Below are 19,623 nucleotides of genomic sequence, written 5' to 3' on the forward strand. Positions count from 1 at the left end.
GGTCAAAGATTTGACTTGTAAATCTTCCTGCACATCAACTGGCTGTCTGAATCGCTGACTCACCTGTGCCCGACGTCGCTCGTCCAATTGAGCCGCCACACGTGATTGTAAAGCGCTTAAACCTTGAATCCATTCCCGGTTCAAACTCCGTCACTTCTTCACGAGTTCAGCTTCGGTGTTTGAAGGCGATGCTAAGCAATGCTTGCCACCTTGTGCTTAAAACTGGTACGACGTACGTCCAAACTTCAGCAACAAGAAATGATTGTTTGTTCACAAATAAATTCAGCGCCACTCGAAGGATGGGTGAAGGCCGCCGCCAGGTTCCCATCCCTGATGCACACAGACACTTCAAATAAAAAAAAAAAACTATTTGGGTTAAAAATTGGACTGACCCAGGAAGTTGGGTGTCTCAACTATCCTTGCTTGTCCCAACCTTAATTGACTCAACTTCCTGGGTGGGTCCCATTCTGAACCCAAATTGTTTGGTTTTTTTTTTTTCTTTTAATCATGCATTTTAAGGGTGTAGGAGACATCGGCGCATGTTGTCACGCCACCTCCTCCTATACTCAGATGATAAGCCACTCCCACAAAGTGCCGCTGCTGAGCCCGGCGGCCGAGGGCTCGGGCGAAGGGCAGCGCCGCCGCCGCGTTCTTTCCAAAGACGGGCGCAGCAACGTGCTGATTGAGCACGTGAGAGGGCGCCGGGCGCTCTACCTGCGCGACCTCTGGACCACCTTCTTGGACATGCAGTGGCGCTACAAGTTCTTCTTGTTCTGCGCCACATTCGCCGGCACCTGGTTTTTCTTTGGCTTGCTGTGGTATCTGGTGGCCGCCATGCACGGCGACTTGGCAGGTGAGTGGAACACTTAGCGGCTGGCGTGAAGCACTTGAATGAAAAAAAGCTTCTCCCTTCAGACTCCAGCTGGGCCTCCAACCACACGCCGTGCGTGACGGAGGTACGGACGCTGACGGGCGCCTTCCTCTTCTCGCTGGAGTCGCAGACCACCATCGGTTACGGCTCACGCGTCATCACGGAGGAGTGTCCGGCCGCCATCGTGCTGCTCATCTTCCAGCTGGTGGTCACCATGGTGATGGAGATCTTCATCACCGGCACTTTCCTGGCCAAGGTGAGTCATGAGCGCCGGCCATCCATCCATCCATCCATCCATCCATCCATCCGGCCACCCTGGTCACCCGTTTCCCGTGCCGGCAGGTGGCGCGGCCCAAGAAGCGCGGCGAGACGGTCAAGTTCAGCCAGCACGCCGTGGTGTCCACGCACGAAGGCTGGCCGTGTCTGATGGTGCGTGTGGCCAACATGCGCAAGAGCTTGCTGCTGGGCTGTCAGGTACCGTGGAGCCTGGGGAGCGCGCCATTTCTGCATTTGGACTATTACGGCGCGCTAGCAATAACGACGACGGCGTCTCGGCCGTGTTGGCGTTCAGGTGACGGGGAAGCTGCTGCAGACGTCGCTGAGCGAGGAGGGCGAGGCCCTGCATTTGGACCAGCGCAACGTTTCCTTCCAGGTGGACACGTCCAGCGACAGCCCCTTCCTCATCATCCCGTTGACCTTCTACCACGTCATCGACGACAGCAGCCCCTTGCGAGACTGGGCCGCCAAAGGTAGGTCCGCCACGAGCAGGTGAGCCAATGTCCCCGGTTTGAAAGCCACCGTTTGCGCTAGGTGGAGGCTGGGCGGCCGACTTTGAGCTGCTGGTCATCATGAGCGCCACGGTGGAGCCGACGTCGGCCACCTGCCAGGTGCGCACGTCGTACCTCCCCGACGAGATCCTTTGGGGCTACGAATTCCCGGCCGTCATGTCGCTGTCCACCGCGGGGGGCTACGTGGCCGACTTCACTTTCTTCGACAAGGTGGCCAAAGCCAAAACCCCGCCGCCGGGCAAGGGAGGGCCAGACCTGGGGAAAAAGAGACCGGAAGAAGACGACAGGGGAGAAGGGCAGGGCCGAGCGAGGCGGAGCCAAGACGGTGGCGCGCTAAGCATGCGGATCAGTAACGTTTGACTCGGACACAACAAGTGGGCATCATGGACTCCCACCTGCTTTTGCTTGAACCACTAACAAGACACTAAAGTCACTTTCGGAAACCATATTATCATTAACGTTTTACATCCTCAACGTAATAAAGTCTAAATGTCTATTTTGAGACGCGTGTCCTCCTCAACAATTGCCTTTCCGTATCTGCCGAGCGCAACTTTCTCTGGCCATCTTCTTATTTGTCTCTTCTCTGTTTACCTCGAGCTGTCTGTCTTTTGGCAGCTAGCTAACCAGCTAGCTAGCAAGCGAACTAGGGAGCCAGCTTACCAGCGAGCTAACATCTAGCTTAACAGCTGGTTAGCTAACTAACCAGCTAGCTAGCTAGAGACTATGGCTCTGTCTGTGGGTGGATCTGTCTCCTGCCAGCTAGCTGACCAGCTATCGAGCGAACAGCTAGCTAGCGAGACACTATATGTCTGTCTCGAGCAGTCTGTCTGTCTGTATTTATCATGTATCTTGCTAGCTAGCGAGCTTGCTACCCAATCCGATTGACCCAATGTCGGTTGATATCCGTGTACAGGGTCTGGAGCTGTCTGGCTAGCATAGCAGCTGTCGATCAAACTTACTATCCATCCATCTGTCACAATTTCTTCCTAGCAGTCCATCTTACGTACAACTAAAGATTTTCACAGTCCCAGACACACAACTGAAAGTCGGAAGGGAGTTTGAGTTTTATTGGGGTCACAGAGCGCTCTCGTTATCTTGATTGTTGAATCTAAGTTGGTAATCTCTTTTTTTTACATCAATCGTTTCCGAGTCTTGGCCACAGGATAAAAACTCTGTCTGTCAGTCTCTGCGGTGACGTGAGACAAAAGACAAACTCTAACCAACCAGAAACAGGAAGCTTAACCAGAGCCGGTGTTTCATTCTGCATCTTCCTCTCGGTTATTTGTTTTTTTTTTACCTCCGCAAATGGTTTCTTAGATTGAGGCAGCTGTAGCCAAAAGCCTCGGCTTCTCCCATTTGAGAAGAACGCGATGGGAAAGGTTTTCCAAAAGTCTTCTCAGTGATGCGACATTAGGGAAATGGAGCACTGCCAGGGTTTCACTTTTTGCCTCAAGTTTCCACCCTACTTTCAATAATAAGGATGTGGTAAAAGACACACGCTCCGCCCCTTTTGAGCTTCCAAGTCTTTGAGACGCGTGGACAGTCCCCAGGGGCCGTGGAGTCTGAAACGGCAAGATGGTCGCTGGTGGCCGGAGCCACTTCCTGTGCTACGGCAGCGCGTGGCTGCTGCTGGTGAGCCTCCACGGTACGTCTTTTGGAACGACAAAGTCTCGTGGCGTCAAATAAAAACGCCGTTGATGTCTATTTGCTTAAATCGGCCGATCTGTACCGTCGCACTTCCTCTTGGCTTCCAGAGCCTCGTGGTTGTTCCTCTTTGTAGGAGCAAATAGAGACACGGGAATCTTGCGAGTGCATATGAAGAAAGTTGGCAACCCGTCGATGCGAGGCTCTCCACGCTGCTCTGTATGATTTGTTTTTTTGATGAACTGCAAAAACATGTCGCGATTGTCACGTACGTCGTAAACACACCTCTGTCAGCCTTACCTTTGTTAGCTTCCCGTTGACGGCGCTGTCGTCGTTCTTCTTTGCAGAAGCGTCGGGATGCCCACCAGTCATCCACGGACGAGCCGGCAACACGGTGGAGATCTCGTCGTGTTTACCCAGCAAAAACGTCAGCTCGGCCCGTTGGAACTACCAAGGCCGTAAAGTGGCGTCCTCCGTGGACGGCGTTGTCAAGGCGGGCCGCTTCGCCGGAAGACTGGACCTCGACGACCGTGACTTCAATCTGACACTGAGGGCCGTGACTCTGGAGGACTCTGGCAATTTCAGTTTTGTGTCGGCGGTCAACGACAAGCAGCGAGAGACGGTGAAAGTCAGGCTAAAAATTCACGGTAAGAACACGCCGACTTAGTGAGACGTGGGTGTGTGACTTATTTGGTTGCGTGCAAGAAACGGAACAATGAATGTGTGTGTCGCACACCATACCACGTGCTCATCAACGGTTATGGGTGAGAATAAAACCGAAGCAAGAGTTCATTCAACTCTTTTTCCCTCTAGAGGTTCTAAGGGCAGAACCTACGGTGAGCGTCAATGCCTCGTGGTGGGCCGCCAACGGCTCGTGCAGCGTCCTGCTGCGCTGCAGCGCCTCCGCCAGCGAGGGGCCGCTGGAGTACGACTGGCGGGTAGGGAACCGAAGCCTGAGGGGCCCGCGCCATTGGCTCAGCGTGGCGCCGCAGGGCGCCGTCACCCGGGTCACCTGCAAGGTTTCCAACCTTGTCAGCGCCAAGTCCGCCTCCGCCTACGTGACCTGCGCCAACGACACGGCCTCCGTCATGTCGGCGACAGGTGACAAATTGCTCAATCTTGACCCACCCCAAACGAGTGAGTCGCTGATGACATCACAGTTTCAGATCCCATGAGCTTTACGGTCAAACTCGGCGTGGCGGCGGGAGCTTTCTGTCTGCTCGTCTCGGCGGCGGCGACGGTCGCCGTCGATTGTCGGCGACGCCGCCGGCGATCAAGTGAGAACATGGCACTGATCTGTCACAAACCGAAATAAGTTGGAAGTCATCGCACCCGTTTTATTGACTTCCTGTTTGCAACGGCACAGGCAGGAAGTTTGAGGAGGCGACGGTCTACGCCGACATTGGCGAGGTGGCGCCCGACTACGCGAGTGTGCGCTTTGGGGAGCCACGCGGAACGGCGCCGTTGGACCCCGTGCAGACGGTCTACGATGAGCTTCAGGCAAGCCGCATGGCCTCCTAAGAGCACGGCCATTTGGTGGCGACGGCAGCTGAGATCAACCACCTCAAAAAGCGCACAAGTCCCAGGTTGGGTTAAGTGCCTTGCCTTATTTGGCTGCGCTGACACATCACAACCTCCCTTTTTTTTTTTTTTTTTTTCATGGTCTCTGAAGAGTTTTTGTAGATTGTAGTTTACTTTCTTGTCTCCTCAAATAAACGACGTGAGCACAATGTACGACATGATGCAATTTTGCTTTCTTTCGTTTTGTTTGACGAAATCTTGCAATTTGTCAAACAAATGAATACTCAAGCCAAATTTACATACCTGAAAGTCAAAGTCCGCTTTATTGTCAATTTCTTCACGTCAAGGTACACAAAGAGATGGAAATGACGTTTCCCACCGTCCCACGGTGACTAGACACAGTACACAACACTCACATCAAATAGCACAAAGAGTAAACACATAAAACGGTGTAATTAAATGAACAAAACACCGATCGCTTGGGACGGAGAGAGGCCGCTGCGTATGCACGCGCCGCCATCTTGGGACAAAAAAACGAACGAATCACGATTATTTGGATCATTCGAATCTGAAGTATTCGTCACAGACTATGTTGGTGAAAACGTTTGTATCTTTATTGGACGTTAACAGTTTTGAAGAGAACGATGAAGGTTTTTTTTTTTTTATTTACACCACAATTTCTAATGCAACTCAATAAAAATGCTTCGAGTCACTAAGTCGTCGCTCCAACTTGAGGCACTGATTTTGCCACGGTGCGCTAGCATGTTATAACAAAAGCTTGACCGCCCCCTAGTGATTGGCGGACTGCTTGTTGAATTCATTACAGCTTGTATTCCAAAAGGCACAGGAAGAGGTGAATTGAGCAAGACTTTTCAGTCAGACGAACAACTCAGCGTATGACATCAACATGAAATATATAAGTTCACCTTCCCACCAAAATAAGATGGGTGTGGAGAATTTTGAAATTCAATCTTATTGCTTCGAAAACAACTGCAGGAAATGAATGAAGCATCACCAATACTTTCCGCAACAATGACAAAAAGCAAAGTGTCTATCCTTTGTCCTCTTTTTCTGCTCCTCCTTCTTCTCCCCCGCCGCCGTCATCTGTTCAGAAAATCTCAAACTCATCATTGGTGGATTTTTAACAACTCTTTATGAGTTTGTGTGTGGAAGAGCTGATAAAGTACTTTTTGTCCAAAACCCACCATTCTTGGAAAGAAAAGATCAAAATTGTCTGAATGGTTTTAAAGTTTATGCTAGCTTACCTCGTTGATGCTTAGGTGGAGGATAATGGTAATGTTCGTGAGCCACGATGTTAGCGCTTCCTGTTTTCCACCCTGTTACGATAACATAACAAAGATAAGAACTTTACAACAACAGTGTGGTTTTTCTTTCAAGCTAGCTGCGTGCCTTGGCATTTGAAGCGACTCACTCTCCTGCTACATTGTTTGCCCCTGCCAACATGGCCGCCAAGCTTTTCATAGTCTACTCTTAAATCTGACGAGAGAACGCTCACCTCTCGAGCGCTTTAGTATGACAGCCATCAGAACACCGCCGCCGACAATTCCCGCCAAGACGCAAAGGCCGCTCCGAAGCCGAGGCCAGCGCCCAGATGCCGTCGCACCTGTCCACGCAAAAGGCGGAGCTTTTTCGAAACAGCAACTCATCAGCCGTACCGGCCGGGGAGGGAGCCTTACACGCTACGCCAATGCTGTCGGAGGCCTTCTCTGTATTGCGGCTGGAGGTACACGTGAAGAGTGTGGCGTTGCGGACATTGGCCAGAAGAACCTTGGCGTCAAGGTCCAACATGATGTAGGCAATCTCCAGGGGAGGTTCCAGCGTCCAGGAGAGATTGCCATCCAAATCCAGAGATAAACAGCGCAGCCCCACCCAGCAGTCACCGTCCGAATTCACAGAGAACAGCGTCCTGATGCTCGGTTTCCGGAGGTGTTCTGAGAGGGGACAACCAATTAGCTGGAGACTAACTAGTTGGTGAGCTCATTGTTATTGCATTGAAGAATAAAATGGCTAACGAGCTTGCTAGCTAGCTAGCTCATTGTTATTGCATTGAAGAAAGGAATGGCTAACGAGCTTGCTAGCTAGCTCATTGTTATTGCATTGAAGAAAGGAATTACTAACGAGCTCAACGCTAACTAGTACAATGTGGCGGATGTTGGTTGTATGCTAATTAGCTCATGTGGAGCCTGGCAAATTACTTTTCACCATCAGCGTCACCACTCTCTCCATAGTGGACTTCTTTGTGTCCACTGTCTCCACGCTGTAGTCCATGGCGTCCGCCTGGGTCACATTGCGTATCGTTAGGTCGCCTGAGGATAATCGCAGACACCGTCAAACCACACTTCTGATTCGGAGGGGATTTTGTTGTTTTATTTTTCACCGTTTTTTTGATTCAGTTCGCTAAGGCACACACAAAAAAAAAGGGTTGCCGGTGCTCACCTGATGAAGCGTCGAGAGTTAGTCGTCCATTGAACAGGAAGAAGCGGTCGGTGTTTACCTTCCCGTTGTGAAAGGTGGCGATCCAAGTCTGGTTGGAAAACACAGACCACGTGACGGACAATAGCTCCCGGGCCGAGTTGCCGCTGGAGGACAGAGTGACCGTGTCGCCCTCGTAGGCTACCTGCCGGAGACGAAGCACTGCAAGCGCGTTTGGTCCCACGCGATACATCTCAACATTTGACGGCACGGCACAAAAGAGGCTCCACTCACCGTTAGCGGCTGCTCCGAAGAAGGACCCGAGCAAAACCAACACGAATGCCAGAGTGAATTCTGTTGAAATGAAGGCAACAATATCAATAGTTGATGTCAAGCTTTTGTGTTTGCTCAAACGACAGCGCCTAACATCACATGGCACTACGTTTAGTCAGGAGTCTTTCCATTTGTTGGCTTCACATAGAGCCAGCCACGTTTGCTCACGTATTGCCACATAAGCTCAATTTTGGTCCAAATAGCATCACATTGTGGCATCACAATCGGTCACATTGTGAGATGGAGCCTATCTCATCTGAAAAGAGGCAGACTAAACCCTGAACTGGTCACTAGTGTTTGTCTTTTTACGGTTCTTACCTTGAACAACGACCACTTGGAGAATCATGGCAAAAAAAGAAAGAAAGAAAGAAAGAAACGGAGGTGGACTCGTCGCTTTTGTCGCGGGACTATGTGGTGCGTCTCTTATTTCACTTCCTGTAATTCATCGCGTGATATGTCACTCATCTTTTCAGGAAGTAACAAAGGGGTGAAATGACGTATAACTTGGGGGAGGTTGACGGCCGAGGAACTAAAAAAATCCAAACTAGACTCAGCCCAAACACTGAACTTTCTTACTAGCGAGGACGACTCTACGAGTAGAGCACACGCTCCTTGAATTGTGACTTCATCTTCATTCTGCTAAGAGCGCGTTTAGTATCGATAGCAGCTATCGGTATCGGGCCCATACCGATTGAAGGCCTTAGAAGATTTGATGTGAAGGAGTGTTAGCGTAGCAGCACATGCTAGCTATCAGATAGGCCCATGGTTTTCCATCAAGGTGCCGCCGCAGACAAGAAAAGCACACTTTTGATTGTGTGATTTTAATGTCACAAACACAGGAAACATGACGAGTTACAGTAGAATGACTTTGTGCAACACGTGGAAAAGTACGCCAGAGCGGAGGTAGAATCAGCCAACGCTTGCGCTCAGCGCCGGTGATTCGCCGCACTCGGATGTCGGATGTTTTGACTTTGGTAGTGTCCGTCCGCCGGGAAGAGAATGCGGCGGCGTGGCTTTTCTCTGTCATTCCACAACATAACAAGTAGCAAAAAATCTTTTCTTTTCTTTTCTTTCTTTAGGTGATGACTGCCAGCAGCAGCGGCTGGGAAGATTAGCATAGCTTACTTAGCAGTGCTCCTTTCCCGGTATGTCCTGATGCTAAGCTAGGGCGGTTCGGTTCAGTCAGTAATCCCAAGAGTTGTCAAACATTTGGGTCAACCCTCCCTCAAATTCCTCCGACACCAACTGTGTCCCTAAACGCCAAAGTATTGGAAATAAAGTGGCATCTTTTTTGAGAAGAAAGGTGTGTGTGTGTGTGGGGGGGGCTAAAAAGAGGTCATCCTATGAGGGGGTTTAAAAAGCTCCAATTAATAAATAAAGCGTGCATTTCAAATCTGAAACTTCATCTGATTTTGCGGAAAAGACGCCCTTATCACCCCAAATGGCGCACCAGAAAACCAAAAAAGGATGACAGCGTAATACGATACATATTCCGTATAATGATGTGATAGTTTTGGAAATCAACAAAGAAGATTATTATTCTTTAGCACGGTTGCCTATCCAGTTCAAAACCATTCACACAAAATTGATCAGGTGGTTTTTCTGGTGTGGCAGGAATTTGCTTCCATGAGTGAGCAGTAATTGGTTTCATATATAATTGGTGTGCCCATCCCAGTATTTACAGTAGCTATGCACTTCTTTTTTTTTTTTTAAGTAAATGACGTCAAATAATAATTTACTGCAAATTATTTTGCAAACTATGGGCGGCTGACCCAACGACGGTTTGGAGAGCCTAGCTTGAGAACCACTGGCCAAAGACATGCTAGGGGCGGGGCGGGGCTAAAGTGCTGAGCAATTGGAGGTCACTTCAAGTGGCTCTCACAATCCAGTGGACTGAATGCTGGGCTGGGCGGGATTTGCTTCCTTCCCTGTGGGATGGGGAAAGAAGAAAAAAAAAAAAAAAGGCACGTTAGGGAGGAAGGGCGGATAAGAGAAGCTGCCGCGTCGGCTCACCGTCCGCCGAGCCGCGGTCTTCCTCCTCCCGACGGGACTCTCGGAGCGACGTCAGCAGTTTGCGGTGCTCCCCTTCCACGTCCTGGAGGCGCAAAAAAAGTTGACTGATTGATTGACGGGTGGAAAGTCCAAAAAGCAATCCGCAAAGTGACCTTGAGCCGGCGCAGCTTGCTGGTCAAATCCTCGATGGTGCGGAAGACCTCCTCGACGTTTTTGATCACGTGACTCCGCCACGACGCTTCCGCCGACGGGTCGCCTTCCGGGCCGTCTTCTGTGGTGCTCTCGCCGGCGGGGGCGGGCATCGCCAGGTAGAAGACGTTTCCTGTCCGCCATGGAAAACAACCAATCGAGCGCGCCGCTCATCTCACACGGACGGCAACGGCGCCGGCATTACCCTGCGTGGCGGCTCGGCTCGGCGACAACTGCTCAGACGTCGTCGCGGCATCATCGGCGACAGCCGCTAAGCGACGAGCGTGAGAGACGAGTCAGAAACAAGGAGGGGTGGACGCGGCCGGCTGGCTTACCTTTTGGTCGGAGCTGAGCGCTGCCGCACGGCGCCGCCTCCCATTGGTCGTTGCTCAGATTGTGCACGCATTGGTTGGGCGAGCTTCGGAAGGCGTGGCTCCACACGTCGGCGTGCGCGCTGAGTAGCAGGAGCTGACGCAGCCTTTCAACTGGCGGGAAAAGAGAGAAAGAGAGGGAAGGGGTACTTTGAAAGTGTGACCCTGAAAAGGACGACTTGAAATGTTTGCTCTTTACCGTCTTGCAGGGCTGCCTGGGCCACGCCCTCGCCGTGCCCGTCATCACAGTGCAACGCTCGGGATTGGTCGCGAGCCGCAGAGGTGGCGTCGGTGTCGACGAGCGTCTTCGCGGCGTTTTCTGGTTGAAAGTGGTCAAGTGGAATGAGAAGTGCGCGGCGCCGCGGCTTAAAAAAAACAAAACAAAACAAAAAAAAAAAGCAAGGTACCTGTGTGAGTGGGGCCTGGAGCTTCCACCGGGGACGCGCCATCAAGACTGAGAGCATTTGAAAAGAAAGACTCCTGATCAACCCGGTTGGAAGCCCACGCAGAAGCCGGACTTACGTCTTGGCCGATGAGCCGTGACCGGACACAAGTGGGCTGGAGGCAGAAGCGATGGTCTTTTCCAGAAAGTCCTTCCAGCTGAAACGTAAAACCAACGATTTTGCTATGTTGCTCCAGCCATCGTTTCTTTTGGCTGTAATTCCACTGCCGGGCACTGGATGGCGGCATACTATTAGCTGTTAAAAACCGGTATTTCAAAATCAGCCTAGTTTTTGCTGAAAATGACAGAAAGCGAAATCCTGCGTTTTATGCCTACACACAGCAGTGATTGCTTTTTTTTTTTTTTTGCTTACATCTTTAGCCAAGATTATTATGATAAGTTTGGAAATAGAGGGATCAGTACAGATCACTAATAAACACCCCCCCCCCAAAAAAAATTAACAATTGAAATTTCCAAAACATATACAGCTAGATGACACTCACGCGTTTTTCTCTGACGCCGTCCCCGCCACCAGCTCGTAGATCTGCCTCTCGGCGGTGCTGATGACGTAGAGCGCCTTGTTGTCTGCGCGGGAGGAGAAAGACGCAAGAGTTGACGAGGTGGCGCAACAGGATGGATGGATGGATGGATGGCCCGTCGCCGAGACTCACCTGTGGCGACCGAGCGCACCAGCAGCGAGTCCAAGTTGACCAGCGGGCTGTCTCCTCCTCCGCCGCCGCCCAGCCAGCGGGACGGGTGACGCAGCAAGAGACGCTCGTCGGGGCCGCGCTGCAGCAGCAGCAGGCAGTCGGACAGCAGCAGCGCGTGGATGTCTGATGGCCGCCCAAAAGTACGCCGCCATCGATACCAACCTTTCCATTTGTAAATGTGTCCACTTGGTTTTCTACCGACCTAACTGCTTGTCCTTGCTAAGTTTCCAAAGCAGCGGACCCTCGTGGATCATCTTCTTGGTGCTGAGATCTAGACCCTGCCAATGAGATAGGAGGTCAAAGATGGATCCGGAACGCTTTCCGGATTGGACCTGGCTTTGCCCCTTTTTCACCTTGAAGTGCGGCGCCACATCCAGTCGGCGCTGGTACTTGCTGAGGTGGTGACGGTGTTGCGTCTCCCTGACCACCTCGTTGACCGCCTGCAGGATCCCGCGGCAGCAGGCCTGAGCCCGGCGGAGGGCGGGTAGGTCGGCGGAGGTCACTTAGGATGGGGGGAGAAAAAAAGAGCTTGAGGCGTCGAGCTTCGAGCAAAGGTGCTGGAGCGCGCTCACCCTCGCTGTGCTTGATGATGTTGTCCAGAAGAAGCGGGTACTTGGTCAAGCGTTGCATTTCGGCCACCAGCAGATCTCGGAGCTGCAGCCGGCGACAGTGGCGGCTGGCCTCGCACTCCTGCAGCGAGCGAGCGAGCGAGCGGGCGCAGCGTCAGGCAAAGCGCGTCCGGACTTGGCGGCGTCCGGCCTACCTGGACGATGTGGGCAAAGCGGGGGTCTTTGCGTTGTTTGCTCTTGATCAGCTCCAGCGCCCGAGACTGCTGCATGCACAAGCGCGACGCCTGCTCCTCAAACTCCTCGCCGGCGGCGCCCTCAAACTGGACGTCGGCACAAACGAATAAGCAGATCAAACTTGGGCATTTCAGTTAGACGTCTGTTTAGGGATTGAGCTAGCCTTTATTTTTTTTTAGAAACAACTTCATTTTGATACTGCTTAGGGATGATGGTTGGGTACATAGATTTTTTTTTCGTTAAAGTAAGTTGTAATGTTCTAGTATGTTGAAATGAAAATAAAAACAATTGTATTTTTGTGGATTGCTCCTTTTTTTTTTTTAGAGCTAATATTTGCCAATTAAAATCCTAAATTGCAATACATTTTTAACTGCTTGTGGATTTTTGCTATCTATGTGGAGGACTCAAATTCATGTGGATGTTTCCTCAGGCTTTTGACAGTAACCAAACTGGGGCCCTCCCATAGTTTTTTCTCCCCTACTTGTATTTTCCGTCTGAGAAACAGCATCAAACTTCCCCTTGTGACACATGCGATGACGATCAAATTTGCTTTCCCTCACCCTGGCCAACATGACATCGCCAATGTCTTGAACAATCAGCGACTCTCGCCGCTTCCTCATGGCCTCGCAAAGACTAGCTGCGGGTGGAGAACAAGTGGAACAATAAAGGCATTGAGGCCGGCAGCTCACAGCAGGGGGCGCTGCGCCGCGGCAGGGAGCATACGCACCGTGCAGCTCGTAGACCTGCGGCAGGTTGGGAAAGATGCAGGCCAGCTCGTCTGCATTGAGAACAGACCTCATCTTCTGGAGGAAGACCTGGTCCAGGACTCGGAGCGTGCGTAGGTGCGACGCCTCGGTTGTGAAGAGCTCTGCCGAGAAAAAAAAAAAATGCAATTCATTGTTGAGCCTTCCAAAAAAATGCGTCCTTTGTTGCCATCTGGTGGCGTTTGAAGGCAAATGTTTTTTCCCTTCCGCACCGTAAATGACGGCCTGGCGCTCCACCTCCCTCGGGCTGAGTGTGTCCAAGAGCTGCTGCGGCACCGTCTCCTGCCAGTTCTGACCCTCGCAGGCCTCTTCCTCGCCACCGCCGCCGGCGTCCGGCAGCAGCGGGCTCAGCGGCGACTCCGTGGCCCTGCTAGTGCGACAACTCGCTCACGTCACACCGCTCGCTTACGGACTCACGAGGGACGGCGGCAAGTTTCACCTGCGGATGGAGCGAGGCGTGTAGGGCGGCGTGGCGTTTTCCAGAGACCTGAAGGTGAAAACAAACAAATGAAGCACGGCGGATGCGCGCGGCCTCGGGTGAAACGCCGGCCGACCTGGCCGAGCTGCCGGACGCCGAGGACGTGCTGTGCTGCAGTCGGAAAGCCGTCCCTTCCCTGTCCTCCGCGGCGGGGTCCTCCATGTCCACGTCGCTGCGCGAGCGGGGTACGGAGTCGCCGCACGAGGCCCCGCCCCGCCGCCGACCTTCTCCCTGAGCTTTTAAAGACTCGCTGCGGGCCAGACGTTTGGACCCGCTGAGGCTGCGAGCACAGCACAGCGCAGTGACATCATCCACTCGCCGCGGCGCGTCCGGCGGCCCGACATCTCACCTGTCCTCGTCGACGGCGGCGGAGGACGGCGAGGATGGGTCGCCGCCGCCGTCTTCGGTGTGATTCTCAAAGTGCTGAATGATGTTCTTGACGCTTCCTGGACGCACTGTGCACACGCGGAGCAAAAACGCAAAGACGCACACAGCTGCAGTTGCTCGTCAAGTGAGGGGGGCGGGGCGACTGAAAGCGGACTGAAACTACAAACATGGAGGTGAAGAGCGAGAGACAGGAAGGAAGGAAGGAAGGAAGGAAGGAAGGAAGGAAGGAAGGAAGGAAGGAAGGAAGGAAGGAAGGAAGGAAGGAAGGAAGGAAGGAAGGAAGGAAGGAAGGAAGGAAGGAAGGAAGGAAGGAAGGAAGGCACGGCAAGCATTGTTTTTCTAATCGAAAGAGGGAAATTGAAATCAAAGCGTTTTGATTCTGGGGCAGACACCGTGTGAGGCAGCGAGGGGAAAGATACCTTCGGTGGGGGACAACGGGACATGGAATGCTATGACAGCAAAAAAAAAAAAAAAAAAAAAGAAGCCAAGAGAAAGCACACCATGAGAAAATCAAATGAGATCAAATCAAGAGTAGCTAGTCGATTAAAAAAAAAAAAAAGCCTACTGGACTGAGAGGTGCTCCGAGGTTTGCCGATGTACTTGAGGATGGGATTCCTCTTTTTGTCCTCGCCATCTTTCTCCTTCTTGGCGCTGCCGGGCTGTGGAGAACACACGGGCCGTGAGGCCGAGGTAGCGAAGGCGGCGCACGAGCCGCCACCTATGCAGGTCAGGTTACCTTTTTGGCCTTGAGGAAGGCCATCCACTTTTCCTTCTCGCTGCTCAAACCCAGGAAGGCCTTGGAGTCTCGCAACTTGATGCCGGCGTGGCGGAGGTAAAGCAGCACGGCCGACGCCAGCGGGGAGCTGCCGAGCAAAGACTGCCCGCGTGAAGAGCGTGGGACGGAAGGACGGCTTGGGACTTACCTTCTGTCTTCTTCGTGCTTGCACCTGCGGCAGCAAGGAAAAAGTATCAGCACATAGGAGGTGGGAGCGAGAAAAAAAGGATCACGTAAAGGTCAGGCTTCACTTACAGGATCTCCCAGAGGGCGGTGACCTGCTTGTCCACCACCTGACGCTCCTTCATCGGGTCTCCGTCCAGTAGCAGGAGGTCAGCTTCGCCGAAGAGCGCGCCTAGCCCCATCATTTGCTTGTTCCTGAACAGAAGCACACGTCGGGCGTGCGGGACGGACGAGCGCCTGACAGAAAAGCTTTCCGACGGGTACTTTACCTGTAGTCCAAAAGTTGGTCCTGGATGTGGGGCAGCACCTGCTGCTGCAGCTCCGAAAGAGGCCCGCGGATGTCCTCCTGAGCGTGAAAGCGGCTCTCTGTCGGGACAAGAGACACAAAGTGGGGAGGGGCCGCCACCGGTGGTGGACCGGTGCCGTTGGGATTCTTACCGATGTCCGTCAGGTAGTCGACTGGCACTTTGAGCTTCAAGGGCTGAAACGCCGTTCAAGACAACAGATAAATATCTTAGAATTCATTGTTTAGGTATAATAATTCAATTCTAAATATAACTATGTCATAATTATTAAAAGACCGTTATTATTTTATTTCATTATTTGGTATATTTTTGATTCATTCAATTTCTTTTTTTTTTTTCCCTGTCAAATATGGGAATTTATTCAATTGGAAGTGAAGCCCCAAATATTTTTCAATGAATTTTTGGGGGGTTTGCAACTTGGATGTCAATGTTGTCTTTAAAAATTGCTTGCGCTTACGTGGCTTGGAGGGACAAGAACAATGTTAACTTGTATAATTGGCAAGGGGGGGGGGGGGCATGGCGGTACGTACGGCGTCCGGATCGAGGAAATGGCCGCAGATCTGCGGAGCCAGGGAGCGGGCGTCTTTGGGTGCGGCGCTCAGGTACGCCTCCACCGACAGGTAGAAAAGCTGTAGAAAAACACCACGGCATCAGGAGAGCTCAAATGGCCGATAGCTTTGCGGCGGGCAGCTGACCAACGGGTTGGGGTCCAGCAGCTGCGTGAAGACGTATCTCAGGAAGACGGTCATGTGGGCGGGCCGCGACTTCAGCAGCTCCACGTCCTGGAAGGGCCCGTCCATCTGTGTGCGCGTAGAGGTTGGGATGACACATTTGACGCACTTTTGAGCAAAGTCTCACCTCATTGAACGCGTAGCCGTCCTCATCCTCTTCCTCGGGGCCGATGATCTGGGTCCTCCCGCTCTGACAACACACACACGCACACACACACACTTTGCAGCTCAAACATGCGCACGGCAAGGTGCGTAAGGGTCAGGAGGCGGCAAGCGTCGTCACCACGGTGATGATGATGGTGGAGGCGAGGAAGGCATGCGGAGGGAGTTGAGTACATCACAATCATTTATTTGCAAGGGGGCTGCTACATCGATATTTTGATCTTTATATTTTGATATGATTTGTTTGAGATTTCATATTAATTATTAGATTTATTTATCTATCATTTTTTGTATGTGAATTAGATCCCCCCCCCCCCCCAAACGTCCTCTTCCCACGTTATTATTTGATATGAATATTCACCCCAAAAATGTGGGACATTCTGATGAAAAGTGCAATGGCTGCAGCCACATTTCAGAGGGGGGGGGGGGGGGGGGACACACACACACGACCTTATTCTATAAAAAAACAATGATTGTTAAAATCTCAAAATGGTTCGGCCCAATCATTTTGTATTTTATCGTAATATCGAAGTCATGGTGAGAGAAAGGCGACGAAGCCTCTTGTCTGTCACGTGACCGCAAAGAGGAAGTGCTCACCCAATCAGATGTGTCGGAGCGCTGCCGTTGCTGTGGAAGGCCCCACGGGGAAGGTGAGAGGGATGAATGGGGACTCTCAAAAGCCTGGGAGGGCAGGGCAGGGGCAGGGCAGGGGCAACATCACAACCATGCCGGGATGTCGGACGGCATTGGGGGCTTACCTCCGTGTCGCCCTCGCTCGAGTCTGCCAGCAAGCGTCCTGCTGGGGGGGGGGGGGGGGAGAACAACAAAAATGAGGATGAGGCGTTTGAGTTACTACTTTGGTGTCTTTACTTCACACAAACCTTGGACCCCAGCGACGGCCTGAGTGACGCTTTCCGTCCGCATGGCCGACTGGAGGCGCACAAAAACGTTTGTTGGGAGGAGAGCAGCGAGCACATGACAAAGATGGCGGCGGCCATCCTTACCGCATCTTGCTGAAGCTTGACGCGGACTTGATGAGCTCGCCTCTTGGCGCTTTCGATTCGCTCTTCCAGAGACGGGGACGGGTTCCGCCAGCGCTCGTCCATTAAGGCCTGGAACGCAGACAGTGGCCATTGACGCTGTGTGGTGTCATTGCCGTGTCTGTGTGTGTGTGTGTGTGTGTGTGTGTGTGTGTGTGTGTGTGTGTGTGTGTGTGTGTGTGCGTGCTACCTGCAGCTCCGTTTCTTCCTGCTGCAGCATCTTCCTGAGTATCTGAGAGGCGTGCTTCTGCACCTCCGGGTCCTGAAACAAAAGAGCGCCGTCACTATCCAATGCTTTTAAAATGGATCACTTTTATCGATCGTTCCATCGATTAATGGGATATCATTTGATTTGCATGATAAAAAATATGATTACGATTTTTGGGATCATTTAGTGATGAAAAAAAAAAGCAATGAAACAACAGTTAAGCAATATTAAACAAGAAAGATTGCCGGTCACTAGTTTCTAAATGAAAAGCAAATGACAGTTTAATGCTAAAATCCAAATCTTTTCAAACAATGGCTGACCTGAAGTGGTTTGGGTCGAGTGATTCTTTGGGAGGGGGTGCTGCTCAGTGAAGGCGGACTGGGTGGGCTCTCCCCACCGCTGAGGTTGGTGTCAGCGGGGATGGAGGACGGCGAGGGGGGCGGTCCTTGTAGCGTGAGCGCCACATATGTTCCAGCTGGGCCAGCACATACGCAAAACACGTCAAGACGCGCAAAAAAACTTCTTTGTGCTTTGACGGAATTCGCCGCACTGACATTTGATGAGCTTGACCACCTCCTGATGAGTCATGGAGGACACCAGCGAGCCGTTAACCTGGAGGGGGAGAGAGAGTGAGGACGTACGCAGTGAGGAAGCTCTCCATCGAGCAAGGAGGGAGCGCCCACCTTGATGATTCGGTCTCCTTCCTGCACGCCGGCCTTGACGGCCGCTCCGCCTGACGGGAGCAAGGAGAGGAGGCGAACGATCAGAGAAACGCTGACACGCCAACAATGCTTTGGGGTACTTTCCGTGACGCACCTGCTCGCACGTTTTGGACCAGCTTGACCCGCTCTCCGCACACGGTGAAGCCGAAACCCAGCTGGTCCTTCTGCACCACCACGCATCTCTGGACCAGGCCGGCTCCTGACGCGGGGACGCGAAGACATGGAGCCGAGCAGGCAGCGGGGACCCCGATGAACTAACGGCACTCACCGGCGCTCTCGTTGGGGGCGTCCACCAGCGGGTCCTTCTGCTGAGCGGCGGGGGACTTGCGTTCCGAATCCCCGACGGTCAGACTGCTGAGCCTGTGTTAGCAAAGAGACGCCTTGAGATGGTGAGGGATGCCGGTTGAGGAACGACCGAGCGCAGGGGACAGGAGAGGTACGGGAAGGCGCCGCAGGCTGACGACTCACCAAGCGGCGAATGGGCTGAAAGCGTGAGGAGGCGGGAAGCCAATCAAAGGGAAAGAGAGAAGATGTTTTTGTTTGTTTTTTTTTTTTTTGGTGCATGGAGGTTGGGGACCTCTGCTGCACATCGTTCAGACCAGCGGCAAGCTAAAAGCTGTCCGCGTGGAATAAAAATACATCTTCAACCTTACCTGTCAAGGGTGGAGGTGGGCTGCCGGAGACTCATGTCTTCAGTGAAGCGCTTGTGTGGCCGTCATTGTCGTGGCCACGTTCCACTCGCTGCTGATGCGGCTTCACAACACTGACACACACGGGCTGCTCATTTTCCTTCCGGCATTCATAATGGCTCAAATTCACATCTGCCTGTGTCCGTGTCTGTCATGACGCAGAGTGTCAAGAAATGGCTTGCTAAAGTCGAGCTTTTAGTTGATCTGCAAACAATTTCACTTTTGTCCAGCTATTGACACCAGGGACGTAGGAGTGACAATCAAAACAACGAAATGCTCTTCCATTGGCTGGCACATGGTACATACAGACCTGCACTTTTTGCTCACTTTATGTTTGCTCCTGTGTCATGAGCTCGTTTTGCTGATGTAAAACATGTGCCTTTGCTCCAAAAAGGACGTGGACGTCTACTGCTGTTGGCTGCCTGGCTGCTCAAACAACATTAGCCGTTGCCACTGTGTACAACTCAAATATAACCCATTGAAGGCACAATTTCTTCAAGATGAGATCGAATTTTTGGGCGTCTCGATCGGTGTCAAGCTAGCGTCAAGCTGCGGCATCGTCGGAAAGCTGCGGACCACCCAAAGCGCCTCATATTCGGGTTTCGGGGAGCTAACGAGGCGCTCGTGCTTGCCAAAAACAAGATCTGCATGGAAAATGGGAACGTCTTGTCTCCGATCTTAAGTGCCGAACTGCCACATTTAATGAACAACAAGAGCACATCAAATGCAGCTGCAAATGCACACAGGTTAAAGGTGCATCGATGCTAGCCGGCTAGCCGCCATCCGAGCCGGTCAAAAATCAACGACAACAACGACGACGACAACAACAACAACAACGACGCGTGTTGTATCAACACACGCGCTACACCGTATGCTAGCCCCAGGGGGAGGGGGGGGGGGGGGGGAGGTCCCCTAAAAACTCCAACGGTGCCCGAATGAACGTGATGTTTTGTTGCTGGGCTCTCCGGGACATCTGCGGCTATGTACTTCCGCTTCCTGCTAGTGCGCGAGCGCCCTCTGCGGGCACGGCGACGTTTCTGCGCAAGGTGGAACGAGTTGAT

The 19,623-nt window shown here is 52.3% G+C and overlaps 4 protein-coding genes across 9 annotated transcripts; 2 read left to right on the forward strand and 2 right to left on the reverse strand.

Annotated features, from left to right (window-relative positions):
* Nucleotides 1-570: 570 nt before the first annotated feature.
* LOC147059907 (ATP-sensitive inward rectifier potassium channel 10-like) lies at nt 571-2,139 on the forward strand. Its single transcript, XM_085905264.1, has 5 exons — nt 571-853; nt 916-1,127; nt 1,214-1,345; nt 1,443-1,620; nt 1,682-2,139. Exons 1-5 carry the CDS (start codon nt 571-573, stop codon nt 2,017-2,019), a joined length of 1,143 nt encoding a protein of 380 aa, XP_085761390.1. The 3' UTR covers nt 2,020-2,139.
* An 804-nt stretch (nt 2,140-2,943) lies between these two features.
* LOC147059908 (SLAM family member 5-like) lies at nt 2,944-5,352 on the forward strand. 2 transcript variants are annotated; one of them, XM_085905312.1, is made up of 5 exons: nt 2,944-3,304; nt 3,651-3,950; nt 4,117-4,404; nt 4,470-4,580; nt 4,670-5,352. In XM_085905312.1, the coding sequence occupies exons 1-5, from the start codon at nt 3,235-3,237 to the stop codon at nt 4,822-4,824; spliced, it is 924 nt and encodes a 307-aa protein (XP_085761438.1). In that variant the 5' UTR covers nt 2,944-3,234; the 3' UTR covers nt 4,825-5,352. The 2 variants fall into 2 exon arrangements, with proteins under 2 accessions (XP_085761438.1, XP_085761436.1); XM_085905310.1 differs by having other exon boundaries at nt 2,945-3,304; nt 4,464-4,580; nt 4,670-5,351.
* A 64-nt stretch (nt 5,353-5,416) lies between these two features.
* LOC147059909 (CD48 antigen-like) lies at nt 5,417-8,045 on the reverse strand. Of its 3 annotated transcripts, XM_085905287.1 has the most exons (8): nt 7,909-8,045; nt 7,552-7,611; nt 7,282-7,479; nt 7,041-7,151; nt 6,522-6,776; nt 6,341-6,448; nt 6,090-6,161; nt 5,417-5,928 (listed from the first exon to the last, which is right to left on the reverse strand). In XM_085905287.1, exons 1-8 carry the CDS (start codon nt 7,934-7,936, stop codon nt 5,876-5,878), a joined length of 885 nt encoding a protein of 294 aa, XP_085761413.1. In that variant the 5' UTR covers nt 7,937-8,045; the 3' UTR covers nt 5,417-5,875. The 3 variants fall into 3 exon arrangements, with proteins under 3 accessions (XP_085761413.1, XP_085761414.1, XP_085761412.1); XM_085905288.1 differs by having other exon boundaries at nt 7,041-7,122; nt 7,340-7,611; XM_085905286.1 differs by having other exon boundaries at nt 7,282-7,611.
* A 350-nt stretch (nt 8,046-8,395) lies between these two features.
* On the reverse strand, nt 8,396-19,548 carry arhgef11 (Rho guanine nucleotide exchange factor (GEF) 11). Of its 3 annotated transcripts, XM_085905126.1 has the most exons (42): nt 18,527-19,548; nt 18,342-18,356; nt 18,142-18,233; nt 17,968-18,072; nt 17,835-17,884; nt 17,706-17,763; nt 17,472-17,626; nt 17,134-17,205; nt 16,908-17,015; nt 16,785-16,833; nt 16,662-16,702; nt 16,501-16,584; nt 15,869-15,931; nt 15,706-15,810; nt 15,541-15,639; nt 15,144-15,186; nt 14,975-15,071; nt 14,778-14,900; nt 14,671-14,694; nt 14,484-14,610; nt 14,313-14,406; nt 14,167-14,196; nt 13,710-13,815; nt 13,437-13,640; nt 13,322-13,369; nt 13,095-13,249; nt 12,846-12,986; nt 12,679-12,755; nt 12,079-12,204; nt 11,888-12,005; nt 11,669-11,817; nt 11,518-11,593; nt 11,277-11,438; nt 11,109-11,190; nt 10,686-10,763; nt 10,571-10,617; nt 10,363-10,482; nt 10,128-10,277; nt 9,998-10,063; nt 9,756-9,925; nt 9,604-9,685; nt 8,396-9,518 (listed from the first exon to the last, which is right to left on the reverse strand). In XM_085905126.1, the coding sequence occupies exons 1-42, from the start codon at nt 18,559-18,561 to the stop codon at nt 9,469-9,471; spliced, it is 3,876 nt and encodes a 1,291-aa protein (XP_085761252.1). In that variant the 5' UTR covers nt 18,562-19,548; the 3' UTR covers nt 8,396-9,468. The 3 variants fall into 3 exon arrangements, with proteins under 3 accessions (XP_085761252.1, XP_085761250.1, XP_085761251.1); XM_085905124.1 differs by having other exon boundaries at nt 11,518-11,817; XM_085905125.1 differs by lacking the exon at nt 18,342-18,356 and having other exon boundaries at nt 11,518-11,817.
* Nucleotides 19,549-19,623: the final 75 nt, after the last annotated feature.

The sequence above is a fragment of the Syngnathus leptorhynchus genome, chromosome 2 (genome assembly GCF_054491065.1).
Source record: "Syngnathus leptorhynchus isolate UIUO chromosome 2, UIUO_Slep, whole genome shotgun sequence".
Taxonomy (NCBI): domain Eukaryota; kingdom Metazoa; phylum Chordata; class Actinopteri; order Syngnathiformes; family Syngnathidae; genus Syngnathus; species Syngnathus leptorhynchus.